Here is a 22,224-nt window from a genome sequence, read left to right on the forward strand (position 1 = left end):
ATAGACCTATTACAAATAGAATTTTGCATATTAAAATCAGGGAGTTTAGTATCTAATTATTTAGCTGTATAAATTTCGTGTATATATATATATATATATATATATATATATATATATATATATATATATATATATCAAAGATTCAGCAAATCATGGAATTTTTATTTATTTATTAATCTATCGATGAGACGTGTTTGCAGATGGGCTTTTTTTAATCTACCCGAGCATGGGAAGCACGTGTATTCTAATTTTTTTTTTTTTTTTGAAGAAACACGTGTATTCTAATTAAATAGCTAATTAGAATTAGACTAAATAACTATTAATGAGACCACATCAAACTTGAAAATTTCAAAATAGCTAAGATTTAAAAATGAGAAAATATCAAGAGCATCCCTCGTGTTTAATCGAAATACGATATTTAAACATTCGATTTCTACAAATATCAGACATATCTCTTCAGTTTAATATAAATGAGATATACCTCCCCTAAAAAAAATGTTATATTACAAATATCACCATTTTCGTTTATTTTTTACAAAAAAAATAATTTGAACTTCCCAAAATACCCTTAATGAAATAATTTTTTTATTTATTTTCTATTCTATATACAAAAAAAATTAAATTAAAAAATTTCTTTATAAAAAGTTAAGGATTTTTTTTATAAAGAGAGATTTTGATTTTTTTTAATAAAATAGTAAATAAATATTTATTCTATTCAGGGTATTATTAAGGGTAAATAAAATGGATATGTCTGATATTTTTAGAAATCGAAGGGATAAATCTCGCATTTCGATTAAACACGAGGGATACTCTTGATATTTTCCTTTAAAAATTGTTAAACAAATAGCAAACTTGATGAGGTGACGAAATTCATGTTGTGTTCTTTAGAAAATTAATTGAAATCAAATTTATAATTTCGGTAATTAATTTAGAACTGATTATTTCCATTTTAATAGGAGTTAAATATTGCAGAATAGGCTTATCACAACAAGTTAGTTATTTTTTAATTGAGCGATTATTTATCCATATACGACTTTTATTTTTAGTAAAAAAAAATAGGAGTTAAATATTGCAGAATAGCCTTATCACAACAAGTTAGTTATTTTTTTAATGGAGCGATTATTTATCCATGTATACGACTTTTATTTTGATTGCTATTTCTAATCGATCGATTAGCACATAACTGAAGATTCTTCATGGTCTTTAGTCGAATCCCTTTTTTTAATTTAAAATTAATTTTTCATGATTTTTTTTTTCATGAATCGATAGAAGTTATTTATCGTTAATATCTATTAACAGGTTGAGTTTGTATGGTTTTCTTGTTTTTCTTAAAAATACGCAGTTAATAATCAATAATAACTATTAATACTTTACTCTTTTTCCAAGTTTCTAGGTTTCCACACACGGTTAATATTTATTAATTATTGTCCTAGGACTGGCATGTATCAATTTAAATGTAATACAACCGTTATTACATGTGGCAAGTGAGTAATAACAGCCAACCATATTAATTAATAAAAGATAATAACAACACTATGTATATAATGTTTGTTTTGGTTTCACTAACTTTGAAGTTGAAGAGTATGATAAACAAAAGTCCCACATGGAAATGAATTGTAGTTTTGTAGAGAATGTTAGCTATAAATAGCAAATGTAATTAGAAATCTAGCAATTGAACAATTGGGCTAGCCCCTATGTCTTGTTAAAGACACAATACATTTTCAATGCCCAAAACACTGTTCGATGACGTCTTAAACATTGGTCAAGCCTTCCAAACTCGAGAGTCTGATCGTAGGGTCGATTGCTAGCGTTCACGATGAAAGATAGAAAGTTGCAACTTATAGCCGAGAAGGAAATGGGAGGTGCCGTTTACTCGTTGAATCCGTTCAACGATAAATTACTAGTCGCAAATCACACTATACAGTTGTACAAGTGGATGCTTGCGGGAGATGGTTCCCGCGAGTTAGAGTGCGGATGTGATTACATGGGATATAGTTTTTCTCTCGACATCCAAACCCGCAATAATTTTATGATCATGAAGTCAATGTCTTTACTAGTCTACAAGGTAGTAATTGACCCATTAACTATTTTACCTAACCAATGTCATGCCAATCAATCCAAATAAGGATGTTTAACTCAGAGTCGATCACGACTTTAATCTTTTCACGACGAGGGAGAACAGCGAGAAGTAGGGCCAGCTCGACGTGGTCGCAACGTTCCACCTCAGGGAGCTTGTGAATTGGTTTCGATGCATGTCGTACGTGGAATGACTTCTGGACTCGAAGCAGACCGAATTTCAAGGGTGATCTTTGGACCGGTGAACGATATGATTGGCATTATCTTACCTCTCCAGGACGCGTACTACACGCTCCCTGAGAAGCTCCAGCCGATGGTTCTCAGGGTAATCAATTCTGGAGTAGAGGCTCGTAATCTTCTACTACGAGTTTATACTATCTAGATATGATATGATATTTGGTGATCTACAGATTCGTATTAACACAAGGTTCTGAGTGCAGAGGTACCTGACGAGAATGGAATCAAGGACTTGGTTCGCCACAACATGTTTGAGAAAGGTCAGAGCAAGCGTATATGGGGTGAGCTCTACAAAGTGATAGACTCTTCAGATGTTGTTGTCTAGGTCACTATATAACATGAATTTGATTCCATATATCAATGTATGATGCGAGACACCAAAATAGTATATAATAAATATTAGTTATAGTCTCTTTCTAGTCTTCAATGGTTTTTTAAACCGTTGAAAATCTCCATTTTGTATGCAGTTTGTAGTAGCATATTTATATAACGGATTTCTCTTATTCCATAAGCCATTTCGGACACCCAATTTCCAGATTTGTCTCTTATTCTAACCAATCCACACCATGTCAATCGTTTGTGTCTTATCTTGATGAAGAAGTACCTAAGTCTACAGAGGAAGCACTAGTTGTTCCCAAGTGAAAAAAAATTCGTTCTTAAATAGATGAGAGCCCTAAGAGAGAATGACATATGGCAAGATGTGAGCCTTCCAGGAGGAAAGTCTACATTGGGATGCAGTTCATAATCAAGTTCAATTCAGATGGAACATTTCTGAGATATATGGCTCGGCTAGTAGCTAAAAGGTTCGCCCAAACCTTTGGCATGGAATATACTGAGACTTTCACTCCCGTAGAATTACTTTTATTCTTCTTCTTAGACCAGTTTTTAGGTTTTAAATGATTTTTTGAATAGTGTCGGAACAAAATTTACGTTCCGGTTTGGTCGAAAATTTGACCACGATTGAAACAGAACATTTCACTATGTTGAAACCGTAGATTTTTTTCTTATATTTAGTAGTAATTATCATGAATCATGTTATTCCTTTTGGTTTCTACTATTATTAGCATGAACTAAGTTTTTTTAATCGAACTATGATGTAGCCGAAATTGATATGGCGCTTGACGATTCCTTAATTTTTATTGTTCTTCCCTCGTTTTCATACTATGTTCGCTTGATTTTAACCATGCCTAATCTTTTTTCATGCTCGATCGACATTTAAATTGACTGTTATGACTGTTTATACGTGCATATATTTCATGACACTAGTGTATCTCATGAATACAATATTATTTCCTTTATTTTATTTTATTATTCCCCTAATATTGCACTACAATAATGTACTGATTCTAACATATTAGGAATGTAGTTTAATGTAATTCATTTCCTTTATAATGTAAATGGTTGTGTTTGTACAGCTATTCCTTTATAACGTATTAGGAATGCAGTTCATTTCCTTTATAATGTAAACATTTGTGCTTGTACTGCTATGCCTATATATAGCCGAGAAGGAAACGGGAAGGGTCGTTTACTCATTGAATTCGTTCAATAGTAAATTTACTGGCCGCTATTAATCACACTATACATGTACAAGTGAATGATCGCTTGAGATAGTTCCCTCAAGTTAGAGTGCGAATGTGATTATGTGACAGATAGTTTTTCTCTCGACAACTAAACCCGCGATAATTTTATCATTGTAGGCGATCTGATGAAGTCAATGTCTTTACTAGTCTAAAAGGTAATAAGTGACCCATTAGTTGTTTTGTCTAACCAATATCATGTCAATCAATATAAACAAGCAAGTTTCAGGACAAGGAAAGGATTATCAAGGAGCAGGCACATGACCGAGACACGAAGTGGATGTCCATGGTGGAAATCCTCAGTAAGGACGTTTACCTCGGAGCAAAGGTTCCAAATGCCGTTTTTGTTGCCGTTTCGAGCCTCCAAATTTACGGAAAATCGATAAACCGATGGAAAATCGGACGGAAAAATGTGAAAAACGACATTTGAATTACCGTTTTCAAATGCCGTTTTTCATCGAAAACCGATAGAAAATCGAACGAAAAAATGAGGTAGAATATATTAAAAATATATGCATATAATATAAACATTGTATATAATACATACATATATTTTTGTAATTTTTAAACATATATAAAGAAAATACATTGTGTATATAATTTTTTTAATAGAAAATTGTATATATAATATTGTAGGGGTGTTCATCAAAACCGCCAAACCGAACAACCCGATCATCCAAACCAAACCGTATTCTTTTTTAAACCGTCCCATTAAAACCCGAAGAAGTTTGGGTTGTAACCAACTCAAACTGCAATTGTTTCAGGTTGGTTTGGTTTTTTAAAGCCGTGAGATTGGGTTGAACCAAACCAACCCGATAGTGTTAATTCTTTAATTTTTTTACGATTGCAAATACTTTATATGCACTATTATTAAAAAAAATATATCATTTTTCTAATAGTATTATAATTAAATTTAAAAAATACATAGTATTATACTTTATTATTTGTGACTACATGAAAATTGGGTAGTTAAAAAATATGCGTAAATTTTATTTTAATGTGTAAATTTTCTAAAGATCAGTACAAATTTGATTTTATTCGACAAAACTTTTTAGATATAATATATACGTATATGATTTTCATTCGAATTATAAAGTCATTTGTCGAGAATTATAATCCGAAAAAACCAACCCAAACCAACCCGATTATTTTCGGGTTGGTTTGGTTTGGTTTTACATTTTAATCGGGTTGGTTTGGATTTTAAAACTAAAAAATTAATTGTAGCGGTTCGGGTTGATAGAACGTGAAAAAACCGACTAACCCAACCCGATTACACCCCTATAATATTGTATTAATGTGCTAATAATTTATAATGTATCTTATATTTTTAGGTATTTTTCAAAAAAGCACTCATCACTCCTATGAGATTATATATTAATTAAGTTACATTTTCAATAAACAAGATGCTTATAGTCTTAAATTAATATGATATTTTAATATTGAATATTGCTACAGTTTGAAAATAATTCTATACATTATATTGTATACAATATTGTACGTCAATAAAAAAATACAATATTGTACGTTGTATTGGGTTATTTATTAAGAGTTTTATTACAAAAGGTGGAGATAGATAAAGAGCATCGATAGATTAATCTTTTCACGGCGAGGGGTAACAGCGAGAAACGGGGCTAGCTCCACGACGTACCACCTTGTGGAACTTGTGAATCGGTTCCGATAGGGGTCGTACTTGGCATGGCTTCCGGACTCGGAGGCGGGACAAATTCTAAAGGTGATCTTTGGGACGGTGAACAACGTGATTGGCATTATCGTGCCTCTCCGGGATGAGCATTCCACGCTCCTTGAGAAGCTCCAGTCGGTGCTGGGGAAGGTTATCAAGGGCGTGGATGGGCTGAGACACACTTGTGGATATCGTTCAACGGGAAGTGCCCCGTCGGAGTCATGGACTTCCTCGACGGAGACTCGATCGAGTTGTTCCTTGACCTCAGCAGCACAAACAAGGACAGGATCTCCAAGGATATCGGCGTCTCCGTGGCTGAGCTCACTAACACAGTACTACTCACCAGCTCCATGTCGAATTGAACAATGTTAGGTTATTATGTGACTTTCTTTGATATAGCAATATGACTCGTTTTAGATTTCTGGAGGCAGATTATAGAACTGCATGTTTGTTGATTCTCTGACTTTCTTGGGTATTGTAATATGACTCGTTTAAGATTTTTTTGAAGCAGATTATAAACATATATAAAGAAAATACATTGTGTATATAATTTTTTTAATAGAAAATTGTATATATAATATTGTATTAATGTGCTAATAATTTATAATGTATATTATATTGTTAGGTATTTTTCAAAAAAGCACTCATCACTCCTATGAGATTATATATTAATTAAGTTACATTTTCAATAAACAAGATGCTTATAGTCTTAAATTAATATGATATTTTAATATTGAATATTTCTACAGTTTGAAAATAATTGTATACATTATATTGTATACAATATTGTACGTCAATAAAAAAATACAATATTGTACATTGTATTGGGTTATTTATTAAGAGTTTTATTACAAAAGGTGGAGATAGATAAAGAGCATCGATAGATTAATCTTTTCACGGCGAGGGGTAACAGCGAGAAACGGGGCTAGCTCCACGACGTACCACCTTGTGGAACTTGTGAATCGGTTCCGATAGGGGTCGTACTTGGCATGGCTTCCGGACTCGGAGGCAGGACAAATTCTGAAGGTGATCTTTGGGACGGTGAACAGCGTGATTGGCATTATCGTGCCTCTCCGGGATGAGCATTCCACGCTCCTTGAGAAGCTCCAGTCGGTGCTGGGGAAGGTTATCAAGGGCGTGGATGGGCTGAGGCACACTTGTGGATATCGTTCAACGGGAAGTGCCCCGTCGGAGTCATGGACTTCCTCGACGGAGACTCGATCGAGTTGTTCCTTGACCTCAGCAGCACAAACAAGGACAGGATCTCCAAGGATATCGGCGTCTCCGTGGCTGAGCTCACTAACACAGTACTACTCACCACCTCCATGTCGGATTGAACAATGTTAGGTTATTATGTGACTTTCTTTGATATTGCAATATGACTCGTTTTAGATTTCTGGAGGCAGATTATAGAACTGCATGTTTGTTGATTCTGTGACTTTCTTGGGTATTGTAATATGACTCGTTTAAGATTTTTTTTGAAGCAGATTATAAACATATATAAAGAAAATGCATTGTGTATATAATTTTTTTAATAGAAAATTGTATATATAATATTGTATTAATGTGCTAATAATTTATAATGTATATTATATTGTTAGGTATTTTTCAAAAAAGCACTCATCACTCCTATGAGATTATATATTAATTAAGTTACATTTTCAATAAACAAGATGCTAATAGTCTTAAATTAATATGATATTTTAATATTGAATATTGCTACAGTTTGAAAATAATTGTATACAATATTGTACGTCAATAAAAAAATACAATACTGTACGTTGTGTTGGGTTATTTATTAAGAGTTTTATTACAAAAGGTGGAGATAGATAAAGAGCATCGATAGATTAATCTTTTCACGGCGAGGGGTAACAGCGAGAAACGGGGCTAGCTCCACGACGTACCACCTTGTGGAACTTGTGAATCGGCTCCGATAGGGGTCGTACTTGGCATGGCTTCCGGACTCGGAGGCGGGAAAAATTCTGAAGGTGATCTTTGGGACGGTGAACAGCGTGATTGGCATTATCGTGCCTCTCCGGGATGAGCATTCCACGCTCCTTGAGAAGCTCCAGTCGGTGCTGGGGAAGGTTATCAAGGGCGTGGATGGGCTGAGGCACACTTGTGGATATCGTTCAACGGGAAGTGCCCCGTCGGAGTCATGGACTTCCTCGACGGAGACTCGATCGAGTTGTTCCTTGACCTCAGCAGCACAAACAAGGACAAGATCTCCAAGGATATCGGCGTCTCCGTGGCTGATCTCACTAACACAGTACTACTCACCAGCTCCATGTCGAATTGAACAATGTTAGGTTATTATGTGACTTTCTTTGATATTGCAATATGACTCGTTTTAGATTTCTGGAGGCAGATTATAGAACTGCATGTTTGTTGATTCTGTGACTTTCTTGGGTATTGTAATATGAATCGTTTAAGATTTTTTTGAAGCAGATTATAAACATATATAAAGAAAATACATTGTGTATATAATTTTTTTAATAGAAAATTGTATATATAATATTGTATTAATGTGCTAATAATTTATAATGTATATTATATTGTTAGGTATTTTTCAAAAAAGCACTCATCACTCCTATGAGATTATATATTAATTAAGTTACATTTTCAATAAACAAGATGCTAATAGTCTTAAATTAATATGATATTTTAATATTGATATGTAATTAACTTTTGTGAGCATCATGATCAAGACACTTGTTAACTCAATGAATTCGGATGAGGGGTTAAGAAATAATGGTTGTGGTTTTTCTTCCGAAGATGAATTATTTTTTTTGTCGTAGTGTTAGAAATCAACTTGTCTAAGTGAGCTCGTTCTCTCTTGATCATTATAATAATAGGTAAATTATATTTCTCTCTCTATCTTTTCCAATTCTATTTGTTTTTTTTTTTTTAAGAAAACGAACGTTGCCAGATATCTTCGATTCTTGTTGGTATATTGACGATTTTCAATTCAAACGCTCCAAAATGACAATTGTTAACTCAATGTAATTAACTTTTGTGAGCCTCATGATAAAGACACTTGTTAACTCAACGAATTCGGATGAGGGGTTGAGAAATAATGGTTGTGGTTTTTCTTCCGAAGATGAATTATGTTTTTTTGTCGTAGTGTTAGAAATCAACTTGTCTAAGTGAGCTCGTTCTCTCTTGATCATTATAATAATAGGTAAATTATATTTATCTCTCTATCTTTTCCAATTCTATTTGTTTTTTTCAAAGAAAACGAACGTTGCCGGATATCTTCGATTCTTGTTGGTATATTGACGATTTTCAATTAAAACGCTCCAAAATGACACCGACTGGGGTGATTGTCGCTGAAACTATTTGGTGTTCAAATGGTCTCGACCATGTATTCTCCTTCAACGAAAATCAATGCTTATAATACGCAATTACAGAATAAACGCATTAAAAATTTATACTTTTAGTCGTTTGCAAACTTTTGTTTATTGAAAAAAAAAAATTATGTAGGCGTCAACCCTTTTTTGTTTCACTTATTTTTTTTATTATATATGTAAACTTCTCAAATCATTCTTAACTTACCAGTCATTTAATATATAGACTTGAGAACCAGATAAGAGTTTTTTATATACATTTTTTGCATGATTGTTTGCAGATACGGATCTAGAGATTTTATGCAGTATGGCCACAAATATAAAAGATATATTAATAGTTAACTTTTTTTTTAAGAATACAAAGTTATGTTAAAAAAAAATTATATAGACAATTAACACTTCTCTACAAAACTATGTTAAAAACTAAGAACGAAAAATAAAACTTTACGTTAAAGTGAAAAAAAACAAAATAGTAATTATTATCAAGAATAAATTTTAATTAATCATATTTAGATTTACTAAAAATAAACTTATTTAAACTTTTTTTAAAATGTATATTAGATATGTAATTAACTTTTGTGAGCCTCATGATCAAGACACTTGTTAACTCAATGAATTCGGATGAGGGGTTGAGAAATAATGGTTGTGGTTTTTCTTCCGAAGATGAATTATGTTTTTTGTCGTAGTGTTAGCAATCAACTTGTCTAAGTGAGCTCGTTCTCTCTTGATCATTATAATAATAGGTAAATTATATTTCTCTCTGTATCTTTTCCAATTCTATTTGTTTTTTTTCAAAGAAAACGAACGTTGCCGGATATCTTCGATTCTTGTTGGTATATTGACGATTTTCAATTAAAACGCTCCAAAATGACACTGACTAGGGTGATTGTCGCTGAAGCTCTTTGGTGTTCAAATGGTCTCGACCGTGTATTCTCATTCAACGAAAATCAATGCTTATAATACGCAATTACAGAATAAACGCATTAAAAATTTATACTTTTAGTCGTTTGCAAACTTTTGTTTATTGAAAAAAAAAATTATGTAGGCGTCAACCCTTTTCTGTTTCACTTATTTTGTTTATTATATATGTAAACTTCTCAAATTATTCTTAACTTACCAGTCATTTACTATACAGACTTGAGAACCAGATAAGAGTTTTTGATATACATTTTTTGCATGATTGTTTGCAGATACGGATCTAGAGATTTGATTCAGTAGGGCCACAAATATAAAAGATATATTAGTAGTTAACTTTTTTTTAAGAATACAAAGTTATGTTAAAATAAAATTATATAGACAATTAACACTTTTCTACAAAACTATGTTAAAAACTAAGAACGAAAAAGAAAACTTTACGTTAAAGTGAAAAAAAACAAAATATTAATTATTATCAAGAATAAATTTTAATTAATCATATTTAGATTTACTAAAAATAAACTTATTTAAACTTTTTTTTTAATATATATTAGATATGTAATTAACTTTTGTGAGCCTCATGATTAAGACACTTGTTAACTCAATGAATTCGGATATGAGGGGTTGAGAAATAATGGTTGTGGTTTTTCTTCTGAAGATGAATTATGTTTTTTGCCGTAGTGTTAGCAATCAACTTGTCTAAGTGAGCTCGTTGTCTCTTGATCATTATAATAATAAGTAATATATATTTCTCTCTCTATCTTTTCCAATTCTATTTGTTTTTTTTCAAAGAAAACGAACGTTGCCGGATATCTTCGATTCTTGTTGGTATATTGACGATTTTCAATTAAAGCGCTCCAAAATGATACCGACTGGGGTGATTGTCGCTGAAACTCTTTGGTGTTCAAATGGTCTCGACCGTGTATTCTCCTTCAACAAAAATCAATGCTTATACTACGCAATTACTGAATAAACGCATTAAAAAATTATTTTTAATCGTTTGCAAACTTTTGTTCATTGAAAAAAAAAATTATGTAGGCGTCAACCCTTTTCTGTTTCACTCATTTTGTTTATTATATATGTAAACTTCTCAAATCATTCTTAATTTACCAGTCATTTACTATACAGACTTGAGAACCAGATAAGAGTTTTTTATATACATTTTTTGCATGATTGTTTGCAGCTACGAATCTAGAGATTTGATTCAGTAGGGCCACAAATATAATAGGTATATTAATAGTTAACTTTTTTTTTTTTAAGAATACAAAGTTATGTTAAAAAAAATTATATAGACAATTAACACTTCTCTATAAAACTATGTTAAAAACTAAGAACGAAAAATAAAACTTTACGTTAAAATGAAAAAAAAAACAAAATAGTAATTATTGTCAAGAATAAATTTTAATTAATCATATTTAGATTTACTAAAAATAAACTTAGTTAAACTTTTTTTTAATGTATATTATATATGTAATTAACTTTTGTATAAAAATGAAGTCTTAAATTTTTAAAAATTCAAACTAATAACTCTTATTACATTATTATTTCTCAAAATAGATTCAAAATTTTTCATATTAATATAAAATTTATTCAAAATACCAATATAGAGCATTGACTTTTGGCTTCATAAGATAAAGAAAAAAATAAATTGTAATCCCATTTAGAATTACCAATAATGTAATTTTATGAGTGCTAAGATTCAAATCATGCTTGTATTTACAACACGTATCTATTAAAATATAATAAGTGCAAATCCGAAATCACTGTTCATAACGTTTTTATCCAATTATAATACGACACGTAAGCTTTTTTTTTTCTTTTCCTTTTGTTTTTTTTTTCGCCCAATAACCGGACTTTTTGTTCGCTCAGTTTCTAATCGTCACAAACCAGTTTTATCTCCGTTGTCGCCATTTCGTACCCCTTCCATTTGATTACCATACTGATTCAAAGAGGAAAAAAAAAACCCGTCCGTGTTGGAGAGAGAGATAGGCGGTAGACTTTGCCCGAGTTGTTTTGGTAAGTCCCCGACTTATTCTTCTTTTCTCTTCCGAATTTTAAAGTTGGAGATTTTAGGTTTGAGCTTCTCTTCTTTTGTTCTTCTAGAGGTGAGTGGTGTGAATCCGTGAGGAAGAGAAGGAAGTGCGTGTTGTTCCTCTCCATAACAAGGTAAAGGCTAAACCTTGATTTTTGGTTAGTTTAATGCCCGATTTGGGGTTGAAAAATTGAGTTTTGTGGATTTAGTGTTTGAATCTATTAGTTAGGGTTCGGGTCTTGATTATTGAGTGTTGAATTGATTGATTCTTTGTTTGATTTCGGATTTCTTGTTGGAATTGAGGGATTCGTCTGAATTGGTTTATAAATTAGGGCCCTCTTATCCTCTGGCGACCTTGATTCAAAGGAATGTCGTGATGACTCCACTGGGCCTCCAATGACGTCCTTAATACGGACCTCGTTTATCTGGTCACTGGTCAATCTTTATCGTCTGCGTTTCCGGAGTATACCCAAATTCTTATATGGGTCTGACCTAATTCACACTAACTTCATGCTTCATGCTGAATAGCAACGTGGCAGTGGTCCTTGTTCTTTGTGTTGCTTCACAACCGAAATCAACACACAAATAGGTAGTCCTTTTGCTCTTTTTATTTGAAATCTGATTTATGTCTCATTTTATTCTTTAATCTAACGATTTCGTCCGACCTTTTTTTTTCTCACTGTATATGTTTAAGAATCCATATTATTGAATCGAGATTTTCCTTTGATTTATGTCTCATTTTTCTTCCAATAGATATGTCACTTTTTCTCAGTTTTGTGTATGTTTAAGAATCCATTTTATTGAATCTAGGTTTTTCTTCGTTCATAACAGTGCGTGTTTTAATTTTTTTTTTTTATGGTATTTTAGCGATCTTCCCTAATTTGAGAAACTCTCGGTTTAATCATAATAGAAGATGACTATGGTTATTGGTCCTGTTATATCTTTTGTGTAGAATATTGTACGCATTGCTAATGCGTTTTGTGGGCTATTTTTCTTTAAAGAGACAGGATTTTTTTTGGGTTATTAAGTTATATAGCCACACGGATATAGTGGATTGAGATATAGCCCACATTTGGTTAATTTCTTGTAAATAGCCAAGTAAACTTATTAACAAATTAATAAAAGCCTTATTTAACACAAGCAAACATATATTTTAGGTAGTTAATTGGCTGCCACGTATGCAAGTTGGCTATTTACAAATTATTTACCAAAGGTTGGCTAATTTACAATTCCTATAGTTTAGGTGGCTTGAGTAGCCAATTTTTTGTTTTTTTTTTTTTTGTTAATGAGTAAAGTTATGCATCACAGATTATAATACAAGAGTCCAGCCTAAAAAAAATTAAATTCCTTCTATCTAGACTCTATAGTGTAGCCATCGAGCTATTCTCGAGTTTGTCTTGTCTCGAAATGATTCCTTGGATTCCGTTGTTGTTCGAATCTTAATTTTGATCATTGGTCATCGTATTCTATTGTCCATTTACCTGCTTCTTGTTCTTACCTTGCGAAGATATCTTTTGATGGTTTAATTTGATGTATTGGTTCTGTTTTCAGAGGGGAGAGAAATGATGCGGATACTACTTAATGCTGAGGCAGATCCTACATCTCAAGACGCCCAACATGGTCAAACTGCTCTTCATACAGCTGCAGTGGCTAATGATATCGAGCTGGTCATGGTATACCCGACATATCTATTTCAGAAGAATGCTATAAGTATTTCTTATTGTAACTTTTGAATGCAAGTTTCTTTCTCCTCGGTTTTCAAGACATGTCAGACCTCGAGTTTGTTATTGTTGAGCAGATTATTCTTGATGTTGGGGTTGATGTGAACATTCGGAATGAACACAATTCAGTTCCTCTTCATGTAGCATTGGCTAGAGGAGCCAAGTCATGTGCCGGGTTGCTTCAGGCAGCTGGGGCAAATTATAATTTGCAGGTCTGAATTTTTAATATTCTTTCTTCATCTTGTGTAGTTTGAATTGGACTATTCCTTTTATCGATGTCTTGAAATGGGTGAATCTCAGAGTTTTTTGTTGTGAGATAAAACATGGAATTTTAGGCAGTCCTCGAATATATGCTAGGCCAATCGGCTATTTGTTTCGCTCACTTGATTAATATGATTTTCACTCGCATGTTTGTGACGCTTCTGCTCGTGTTTTCTTCCAGGATGATGAAGGTGATAATGCTTTCCTATATAGCAGCTGAGACAGTTGAAATGACTCGCAAAAATCTTTAATGGCTTGTTAGTATGCTTCGGAATCCAGATGTCGCTGCAGAAGTAAGAAATAACAGGCAAGCACATGGATTTTTATCTATTTATTTATTTATATTGTACTTGTTTCAGGGGATTCGAATTCCAGTCTGCACTATTTTTTTTCTTCCAAAAAAGCTGCACTTGGCAATTCGTACGGACATTTCTAGGTGATATCATATCACGAATTAATATATATCTATATCTAAAATAATGATCATTTCTGTTCATTTTCATTTTCATTTTCAAGCAATAAGAGCTCAACACATCAGCAAGGATTTTATTACAGTCAGAAGGCTCTCTTTCCGATTCCTCGCTTCAGGTATGAACCATCTCAACTCTCACGATTGACTTTTATGTTATCATTATCCCATGAAATCTCGAGTTTAATCAAAATTTTAACAGATATTCAATATGAAAGAGAGTTCTACTTGAAATCGAATTTCATCAATGTGAAATCTTGAGTGAATCTGGTTACTTTACTTTTATGTGGCTGCTTCTTCAATTTACCGGTCTTTCGTTATATTGTTACATCCCGTTTCGGTCGGGTCATTTACAAAGAAGATTCTGAGAGTAGAGCTCTGTTTCATGAGCTCTGCTTTGATGCCAATTTTCGCTAATCTGATGTGAGTAACTCTCTCTTCTCTCGATTGTTTGCTATTTTAGCTTAACTTGGCCGTCCGATTCCGCTCTCGTCATCTTCCAGAGAATTGTGGAGACCGGATTGACCATCGACGGGACTTGGAAGGCTCTCTGGATTCCTCGCTTCAGGAATGACTTATCTCGACTCTCACGATTGACTTTTATGTTATCATTATTTTTATTAAAGCATTCCTTAGTTTTTGGTCAAGTTAATCGCAGAACAAGAGAAAAAAAAAACGAGTTCAAACTTGGCTTCCGTTGACTTGCAATCATTTGACTAAATTCGTTCTTGTATACCCAATTTCCCAGAAGAAGTGGATTTTTATTTGTGCACTTGAGCTCGCCTGTAAGCTGACATGATGCCATGATGATTGATATATTCAATTCTCTGTTATAAATTGTCTCGAAAGTGTTTGTTTCCATGTTGAACTGTGAATAGCGAAGGTGGAGCTTCGAGTACGAGTTCTTGGAAGGTCAGGCTTTAGTTGGTTATAGCTTGGGATATTTACTTCATAACAGGGTAAAGTTTTGATCTTGAATGTGCTTTAAAGCCATCCCTCCCAGTTTACTTTGATCACTTTTTTTTTTTTTTTAAATTTCTTTTCAAAATGGCATGTGTTTTTTGCTGGGTTTGTTCAGTAATAGTATGATAAAAGGTCCAACATGCAGCTGTTTTTTTCATCTTTACACGTTAAAAGACGGAATTCAAAGACATACTAAGCATTATACCAGGAAAAATAAAACGGAGAACAAACATGAAAAATAAAAAACCAAAAACATGCATCTTGGTCGCTGGCCAGCTGGTGATCAACAGCCCGAGGGTGCCACTACTCAAGTCAATATTTTTAAACAATCGGAAAATTTAATTAAGATTATGACCAAGTCTTAACTCTTTTTATGGTGATCTTGATTCTCTTCTTCTCAATCTCCTCTATTCCTTATCGAGCAACATGTTGCAGCTGCTGAAGATCAAGCTTCCTGAGTTCTGAACTAGAAAATTAGAAGAAAACTTATGCCTATCTCGGTTATAAATATTTTAATCCACATTTCAGTTAATAGCAAAGTAAAAAAACTATGTTGAAATAAGCCTTATCATACATTTTAAATAAAGAAATCTAATTTTCATTTGAAGTTTTAGTGAGCACACAACTTAAACAAGAAATCAAAATTTAAGCCAAATCTTGACTTGATCAAACACCAAATTAATATAAAATAAAAATAAAAGCTTGCAATCCTTGACTGGGAAAATTTCATGACAACCCATGGTCATAATGGTATAGCTCTGAACGGTATCCCCATTGATTTCGAATCAAAGTTCCACACGTGCTAAGCACGTGATTAATAAAAGTTTATTTAGAAAATACAATAGTAGTTGAACTTGGATCTTGGTATAACAATGGTACAATAAATTCGCTACTAAAAAAATTAATTAAAGCAAAGGAAATTAAGAATTTAGCTTCACAATCGTAACTGGCATGCCAAGAAACCAAAGTTCGAGAATAGAGTTCAAATGCATCTCTAATACAATTAATTAACTTTTTGAGAAAAAAAAAAAAGAAATCAGATTTTGACCTGATTCATAGTCGGGCAACGGATCGAAGACTAATGTATACACAAAAATATCACAAGTCTCTCTCTCTCTCTCTCAGATTTGGTGTGTTAATTAGTTATTCATCTCTGAACAGAGTTAGTTATTTTTCAATCTTATCTTTTCTACAATTTTAACGACTCTTTGCCTCTTAACCAAGCTTCCCTGTTTATGTTTACCTTTCTATTTTTTATCGCAGATTCTCACGGTCTGAGAGACCATCCCAAAATTTTATCATCAAACAGAAAATTTGTGTAACATGCATCCTAACGAGACCGCTCAAGGTTCTATCTCTTCTCTATTAGTTTTTCTCAAGTTTATGTTTCTCTATATTTCTTTTCTTTTTCATGTTACCTAACATTTATCTAATCGGAGGTTATCATGTTACATAAAATTTATCTAATTGAAATGGAATTAGATTTTTTTTAAAACTCGGAATTTTTATTCTATATTTCATTTTTTTTTTGTTTATCTTAAGTGTACAGCTCAATTTTCACTGGTCCTAAAGTATGATTATTTGACCAACTCAATTTGCTAGATCATTTCAGAACAAGAGATGGTCGAACCAATTTCTTTTCTTCTTTGTTCAGGTCCTATAATGTGAATTGGTATAACGTTATTTTTTTTGGGGGTGTCTTTCCTCCGTCTATAGGGATCTTCACCTATCTTTATTAGATGAACATTCTCAAGCTTCAAATCAGAGACGCAGTAAACATCAACTTCGTCTTACATCGATGCATTACTCAGATGATCAATTTGAGGTAAGTAGTTATTTATCTAAAAGAAATTAATTTTTTTCCTCGTATTATAACAAGGATAAGTGTTTTTTTTTATTTGTTTCTCACATTTTCTGTGCGACTAGGTGGATTATTTACATGGCACTCACAATTCTTCGAAAATGCAGAGACAACGGTGTTCAACTTCTATGATTTTTCTCTCCCATATAGAATTTATTGGGTGTGTGTTTTATCTTTTTACACGATTTGAGTTGTGGAGGTCATGTTCCCGCTCAAGGTGTTTATCATAAGTCTCTCTCTCACTCTCTCTCAGATTTGGTGATTATTATTTCATTTGACTTGTCTTTTCTCTTCTGGAACGTGACTGAGTAACAATTATTTTTCATTAAAGTAGAATGAAACGTAGACTTTAATTTATGTAGTGACTGATTATTTATCATATTTGCTTATAGATTATACTGGTCAACTGTAATTTTTTTTTCTTATTCTCGTTTTTTGATTTAGAATGATGTACATCGACTATATTTGTATACTTTGAACTGCTTACTATTTATATAAAAAATAATGACTGCTGACTTTAATAAATTCTAAATTACACACAATTCATTACGTGCGAAACACGTATTACTATCTAGTATATATATATATATATATATATATATAACTAATAATCAACTTTTTTAGATTAAATCATAATATTAATACAAAGATATTTGAATTTGAAATTTATTGAAATATTTTTAGATTACATTCATTCTTTATTTGTCAAAAACTGATTACAAAAAAAAAAAAAAAAAAAAAAAAAGGTATTGAACATGTTCTAAATAAGGATGGCAACGGGTACGGGTAAAGCCGGGTACACCTATTCCGTTACCCGTATCCGCTATAATTTTTTACCCGTTACCCGGACCCATTTACCCGGATTTTGAGACGGGCCGGGTAACGGGGATACCCGCCGGGTAAGCGGGTTAAAAATATTGGACCCGTTACCCGTTTACCCGGTTTAAAAAAAGGGTAGCGGGTCGGGTAGACCCGCTTACCCATTTATTATATAAAAATCCATCAACAATATAAATTTTAAAAATAATAAAATTTAGGTGAAAAATATCAAAATGCTACTACAATATAATGAACATTAAAATTCAAAATAAATAAGTAAAAATACAAAAGAAGTCTTCATTGCAAATTGATCATTTTCATTGTAAATTTGGTCATCTTCGTTGCAACATATTAAAATTTGTTATCTTTTTAAATATTTAAAAGTTAACGGGTCGGGTCCCGGGTAACCAGGTACGGGATGACTATTCCGTTACCCGTACCCGGACCCGTTAAAACCCTAACGGGTATTACCCGTTTACCCGTTTACCCAAAAAGAACGGGTATTACCCGACCCAAATAAATCGGGTAACGGGCCGGAACGCGGGTAACGGGTCAAATTACCATCCCTAGTTCTAAACGCTGATAAATATAAAATAAGAATGTTGGGATGACTTTGGCATTCATATCGAAACGTTAATATCATCCGTCCAAGTCTGCTTTAATTGTTATATTGGGAAATAGTTTTATATATTTGCTAAACGGCATTCAAATATCATAAATTACTATAAATATTATATATTAATTTTTGTTCCCAATTTTTTTAGTGGGGGCACGTGCTTTAACTGACCTCTGCCTAGATCCGTGCTTGGCTGTTCGGAGCCATTTCTCCGACGCCGCCTCTGCCGGTGGATTGGCCACCGACGAATGAACCATTTCTCCTTTTGTCGTCGTTTGTCGTTCAAATTTCGGAGAAACGACATATCGCTCGAGTGAAAAATAGTCTGGTCTTTTTGTTTCATTAAAAGCAAAAAAAAAAAAACACTCTTCTGTTTCGTCGAACATCGAAGAAAATCGGAGAGAACAGAGGGCTTAAGCAACTTCCGTTCCTTCCTGTCCGCGTGTGTCTTTGTTTCACCAAGAAAGCCTTTTTGGGGTTTCTTGTCTTGCTTTCTAGAGAGAAATGTGTGAGAGAATACTTCCCATGCGAGTGTTTGTATATGAACAAAGTAGAAGAAACTTTTGTTCCTCTTCTTCTATCGCTGGGCTCGTGTTGAAGGAGAGTAAGAAATTTTTTCTCTTCCTTTTTTTCTGTGTGGCTCCAACCAAATTTTTTTGTCATATGTGTCAGGACGAATACTTTTTTTCTCTGTGGCTCTCTGCTCGAGAGAGAAGGTGATGGAGCAGGTGAAGACTCAAATTTGTCTTCCTTCCCTTTGCTCTCACCGTGTCCAAAATGAAAAACCATCCTCATGGGTTTTTATTTTCTTTTAATATTTTTTTCTTTGTCTTAAATCTAAGGAAAAAATATGCCGTTTTCGTTGTCGTTTCGAGCTTCCTGATTTACGGAAAATCGTCATTCCGATGAAAAATCGAACGGAAAAATTGTGGAAAAATGCAAGATAAATGTCATTTTCAAATGCCGTTTTCGATGGAAAACCGACGTGCCGACGGAAAACCGAACGGAAATAATGTGGCGAAACAAACAGATACATTATTGTCGCCGTTTTTCGGACAACGATTTAGGAGCCACAAGCGGTTAGACCCAAGGCCGGACCAAGTGGTCTCGCCTGGGCTCGAGCGTGTCGGACCTGGTTGCCCAGATCTTCCCTTGGCTGTCGATGGTGTCTGAGCTCGCCGGGGTACCTGGAAAGGATGAGAGAATTGTGAGCTAAGAAGGGAAAACAGAGGGGGTGCCTCTGTTTACATCTCCGACGCTCAACATTAGTGGGATTGAGGTGGAGAATAGAGGGTTTAAGTGTTTAGGGGCCGAGACTTGAGAGAAACGAGCGAGAGGTGAGTTCGACAGCATTTCAGTCCTCAAGAATGGATTACCTGGAGAAGGTGAGAGGCGCCTGTATTTATAGGCGACCAAGGGGCTATTGGTGGGCCCCTTGGCCGAGGATAACATGGGCTCGGCCCTTGGCCGAGGATAACATAGGCTCGGCCGAGGATAGCATAGGATGGCGTCATTGGTATGTCCCTTGGCATAGGATAACATAGGCTCGGCCCTTGGCCGAGGATAGCATAGGCTCGGCCGAGGATAGGCTTGTGAGGCCGAGGTCGAGCTCGCGAGGCCGAGGTCGAGCTCGCGAGGCCGAGGTCGAGCTCGCGAGGCCGAGGTCGAGCTCGCGAGGCCGAGGTCGAACTCGTGAGGTCGAGGTCGAGGTCAAGCTCGTGAGGCCGAGGTCGAGCTCGTGAGGCCGAGGTCGAGCTCGGTCTTGGGCCGAGGCTATTGGGCCGGCCCTTGGCCGAGCCGGCCCACGGGCCGATCAATGGCTGGGGTAAGTCTGATCCTGTTTTGCCTTTGATTTGCCACGATTGGGGTCGGGCCGATAACATACATACATATATATATATATATATATATATATATATATATATATTTTTAAATGTAGTTCAAATTTAAAACATATATATTTGCAAAATTCATTGTTAATGATCATCTTATTCTAAAAACTAGTTTAAGACCAAAATGTTCCATTTATAGCTAAGCCTCTTATTTTATTTTATTTTATTTTTTTCTAAATTAAGTTCATAACTCATTTCAATTAATATCACAAAATCACAATTCCAACATTTCTTTATCAACATTTCAATTCATTTCACACAATCACAATTACATTTCAATTAATAAATATTCCAACAATTTTATATCAACAATTCAAACAATTTTATTTCAGTCATAAACTTACTTGAAAACAGAAAAACACAAAAAAAAAAAAAATATATATATATATATATATCGCCGGGAAAAATGGAGGTTCGCCGGAAAAAATGGTGGTTCGTCGGAAGTGTCAGAAAAATCTGGAAAAAATATATATCATAGATCACAACATTTCAAACAATTTTAATGAAGGATATTATGTTAAAAAAAATCATTTTACAGACCAAATCAAGGAAAACAAATTCTGGGTTTTTGGAAAGAAAAAAAACGACGAACTTTCGCCCCGATTTTCGCCGACTGTCGCCGGAAAAGTGTGGAAAACACGCTGCGCTTGGACGGCCGAAAATCCATGGAAACGGCTTGTCGTTTTCGTCGAAAATCCAACGACAACAAACGACGAAACGAGCTTTCTCCCTGTCGTCGGCCGCTGTCACTCCGGCAACGACTTTCCCGGCGACTTTCCTCGATTTTCGGCGACATTTTAATCCATGCTTAAATCCATGGGCCCAATTGTTTTTGGGCCACATTAAATTAGCCTATAATATTATGTATTAAATTCATGAGTTTAAATGTCCATGAAATTCGCTATAATACAGTGTCAATATAAGATCTATAAATCGAGAATTTTAATACAAAATTCAATATTATTTCCGTTCAATTTTCATCAGCGTTTTGATTTCCACGAAAAATGGCATTTGAAACGACATATCAATTATAATTTTTTTTCATTTTTTCCGTTCGATTTCCAATCGACGTGTCGATTTTCCGTTAATCAGGAGGTTCGAAACGGCGTCGAAAATGACATTTCGAACCTTGGTTTTACAACAGGTAAAAATTGTGCTTTCAACTCCCTTTTTGTTTGGCATCACCATTACTTGTAACTATCGTAATTGCAGGATTAAAGAGGCGTTTGATGTGTCATAACATATGTCGTTTCATTGGAAGACAAAGTTTGTCACGGGGCCTCCGCACGGGGAAGTAACTATCAGTCCTCTTGGTGAGGTTCTTATAGTTGGAGAAGACTCACTAGCGTACTCGAGGAGAACAACCTATATATTAGCAGAATTCGAGTCCGTAAGTTTGAATTTATTTGGTAAAGAAAAAGTAAATTAAATTAACTAAAATAATAAATTTAATTTACTTTGATATGGTGGACTATTTTTTTCATAGAATAAAATTTTGGCTATTTTTTAGTTGATGGGCTATTCAAATACTCATCTAATTATCCTTAAATAAATAGGACAATCGTGTAGGTTTTTCAAAAACCTCTTAAACAAGTTTGCGTTAAAATGTCGTTTTTTTTCTTGGAAACGACAACGACACTAGCATTACTAAGAAGTTTGTGTTAAAATGTCGTTTTTTTCTTGGAAACGACAACGACACTAGCATTTACTGATTTGTATGGTGGGCATAGCCGCACAGAATCAGAACCATCTTCTCT

The 22,224-nt window shown here is 33.9% G+C and overlaps 2 protein-coding genes across 10 annotated transcripts; both read left to right on the forward strand.

The window, feature by feature from the left end:
- The first annotated feature begins 1,816 nt into the window (after positions 1–1,816).
- Positions 1,817–2,638, forward strand: LOC149392703 (DNA damage-binding protein 1a-like). The gene is made up of 3 exons (XM_089617021.1): positions 1,817–2,065; positions 2,183–2,401; positions 2,504–2,638. Exons 1-3 carry the CDS (start codon positions 1,817–1,819, stop codon positions 2,636–2,638), a joined length of 603 nt encoding a protein of 200 aa, XP_089473147.1.
- An 8,979-nt stretch (positions 2,639–11,617) lies between these two features.
- On the forward strand, positions 11,618–15,319 carry LOC149392704 (E3 ubiquitin-protein ligase KEG-like). 9 transcript variants are annotated; one of them, XM_089616504.1, is made up of 9 exons: positions 11,623–11,849; positions 11,937–11,999; positions 12,198–12,454; positions 13,417–13,538; positions 13,664–13,798; positions 14,029–14,140; positions 14,207–14,283; positions 14,371–14,435; positions 14,780–15,319. In XM_089616504.1, exons 6-9 carry the CDS (start codon positions 14,127–14,129, stop codon positions 14,888–14,890), a joined length of 267 nt encoding a protein of 88 aa, XP_089472630.1. In that variant the 5' UTR covers positions 11,623–11,849; positions 11,937–11,999; positions 12,198–12,454; positions 13,417–13,538; positions 13,664–13,798; positions 14,029–14,126; the 3' UTR covers positions 14,891–15,319. The 9 variants fall into 9 exon arrangements, 5 of the variants coding, with proteins under 5 accessions (XP_089472628.1, XP_089472630.1, XP_089472629.1 ...); XR_016299656.1 differs by having other exon boundaries at positions 11,631–11,849; positions 14,364–14,435; XR_016299657.1 differs by having other exon boundaries at positions 11,633–11,849; positions 14,207–14,260.
- The last annotated feature ends 6,905 nt before the right edge of the window (positions 15,320–22,224 follow it).

The sequence above is a fragment of the Urtica dioica genome, chromosome 6, assembly GCF_054948205.1.
Source record: "Urtica dioica subsp. dioica isolate 48M chromosome 6, U.dioica_male_clone48M_v1_H2, whole genome shotgun sequence".
Classification (NCBI taxonomy): Eukaryota; Viridiplantae; Streptophyta; class Magnoliopsida; order Rosales; family Urticaceae; genus Urtica; species Urtica dioica.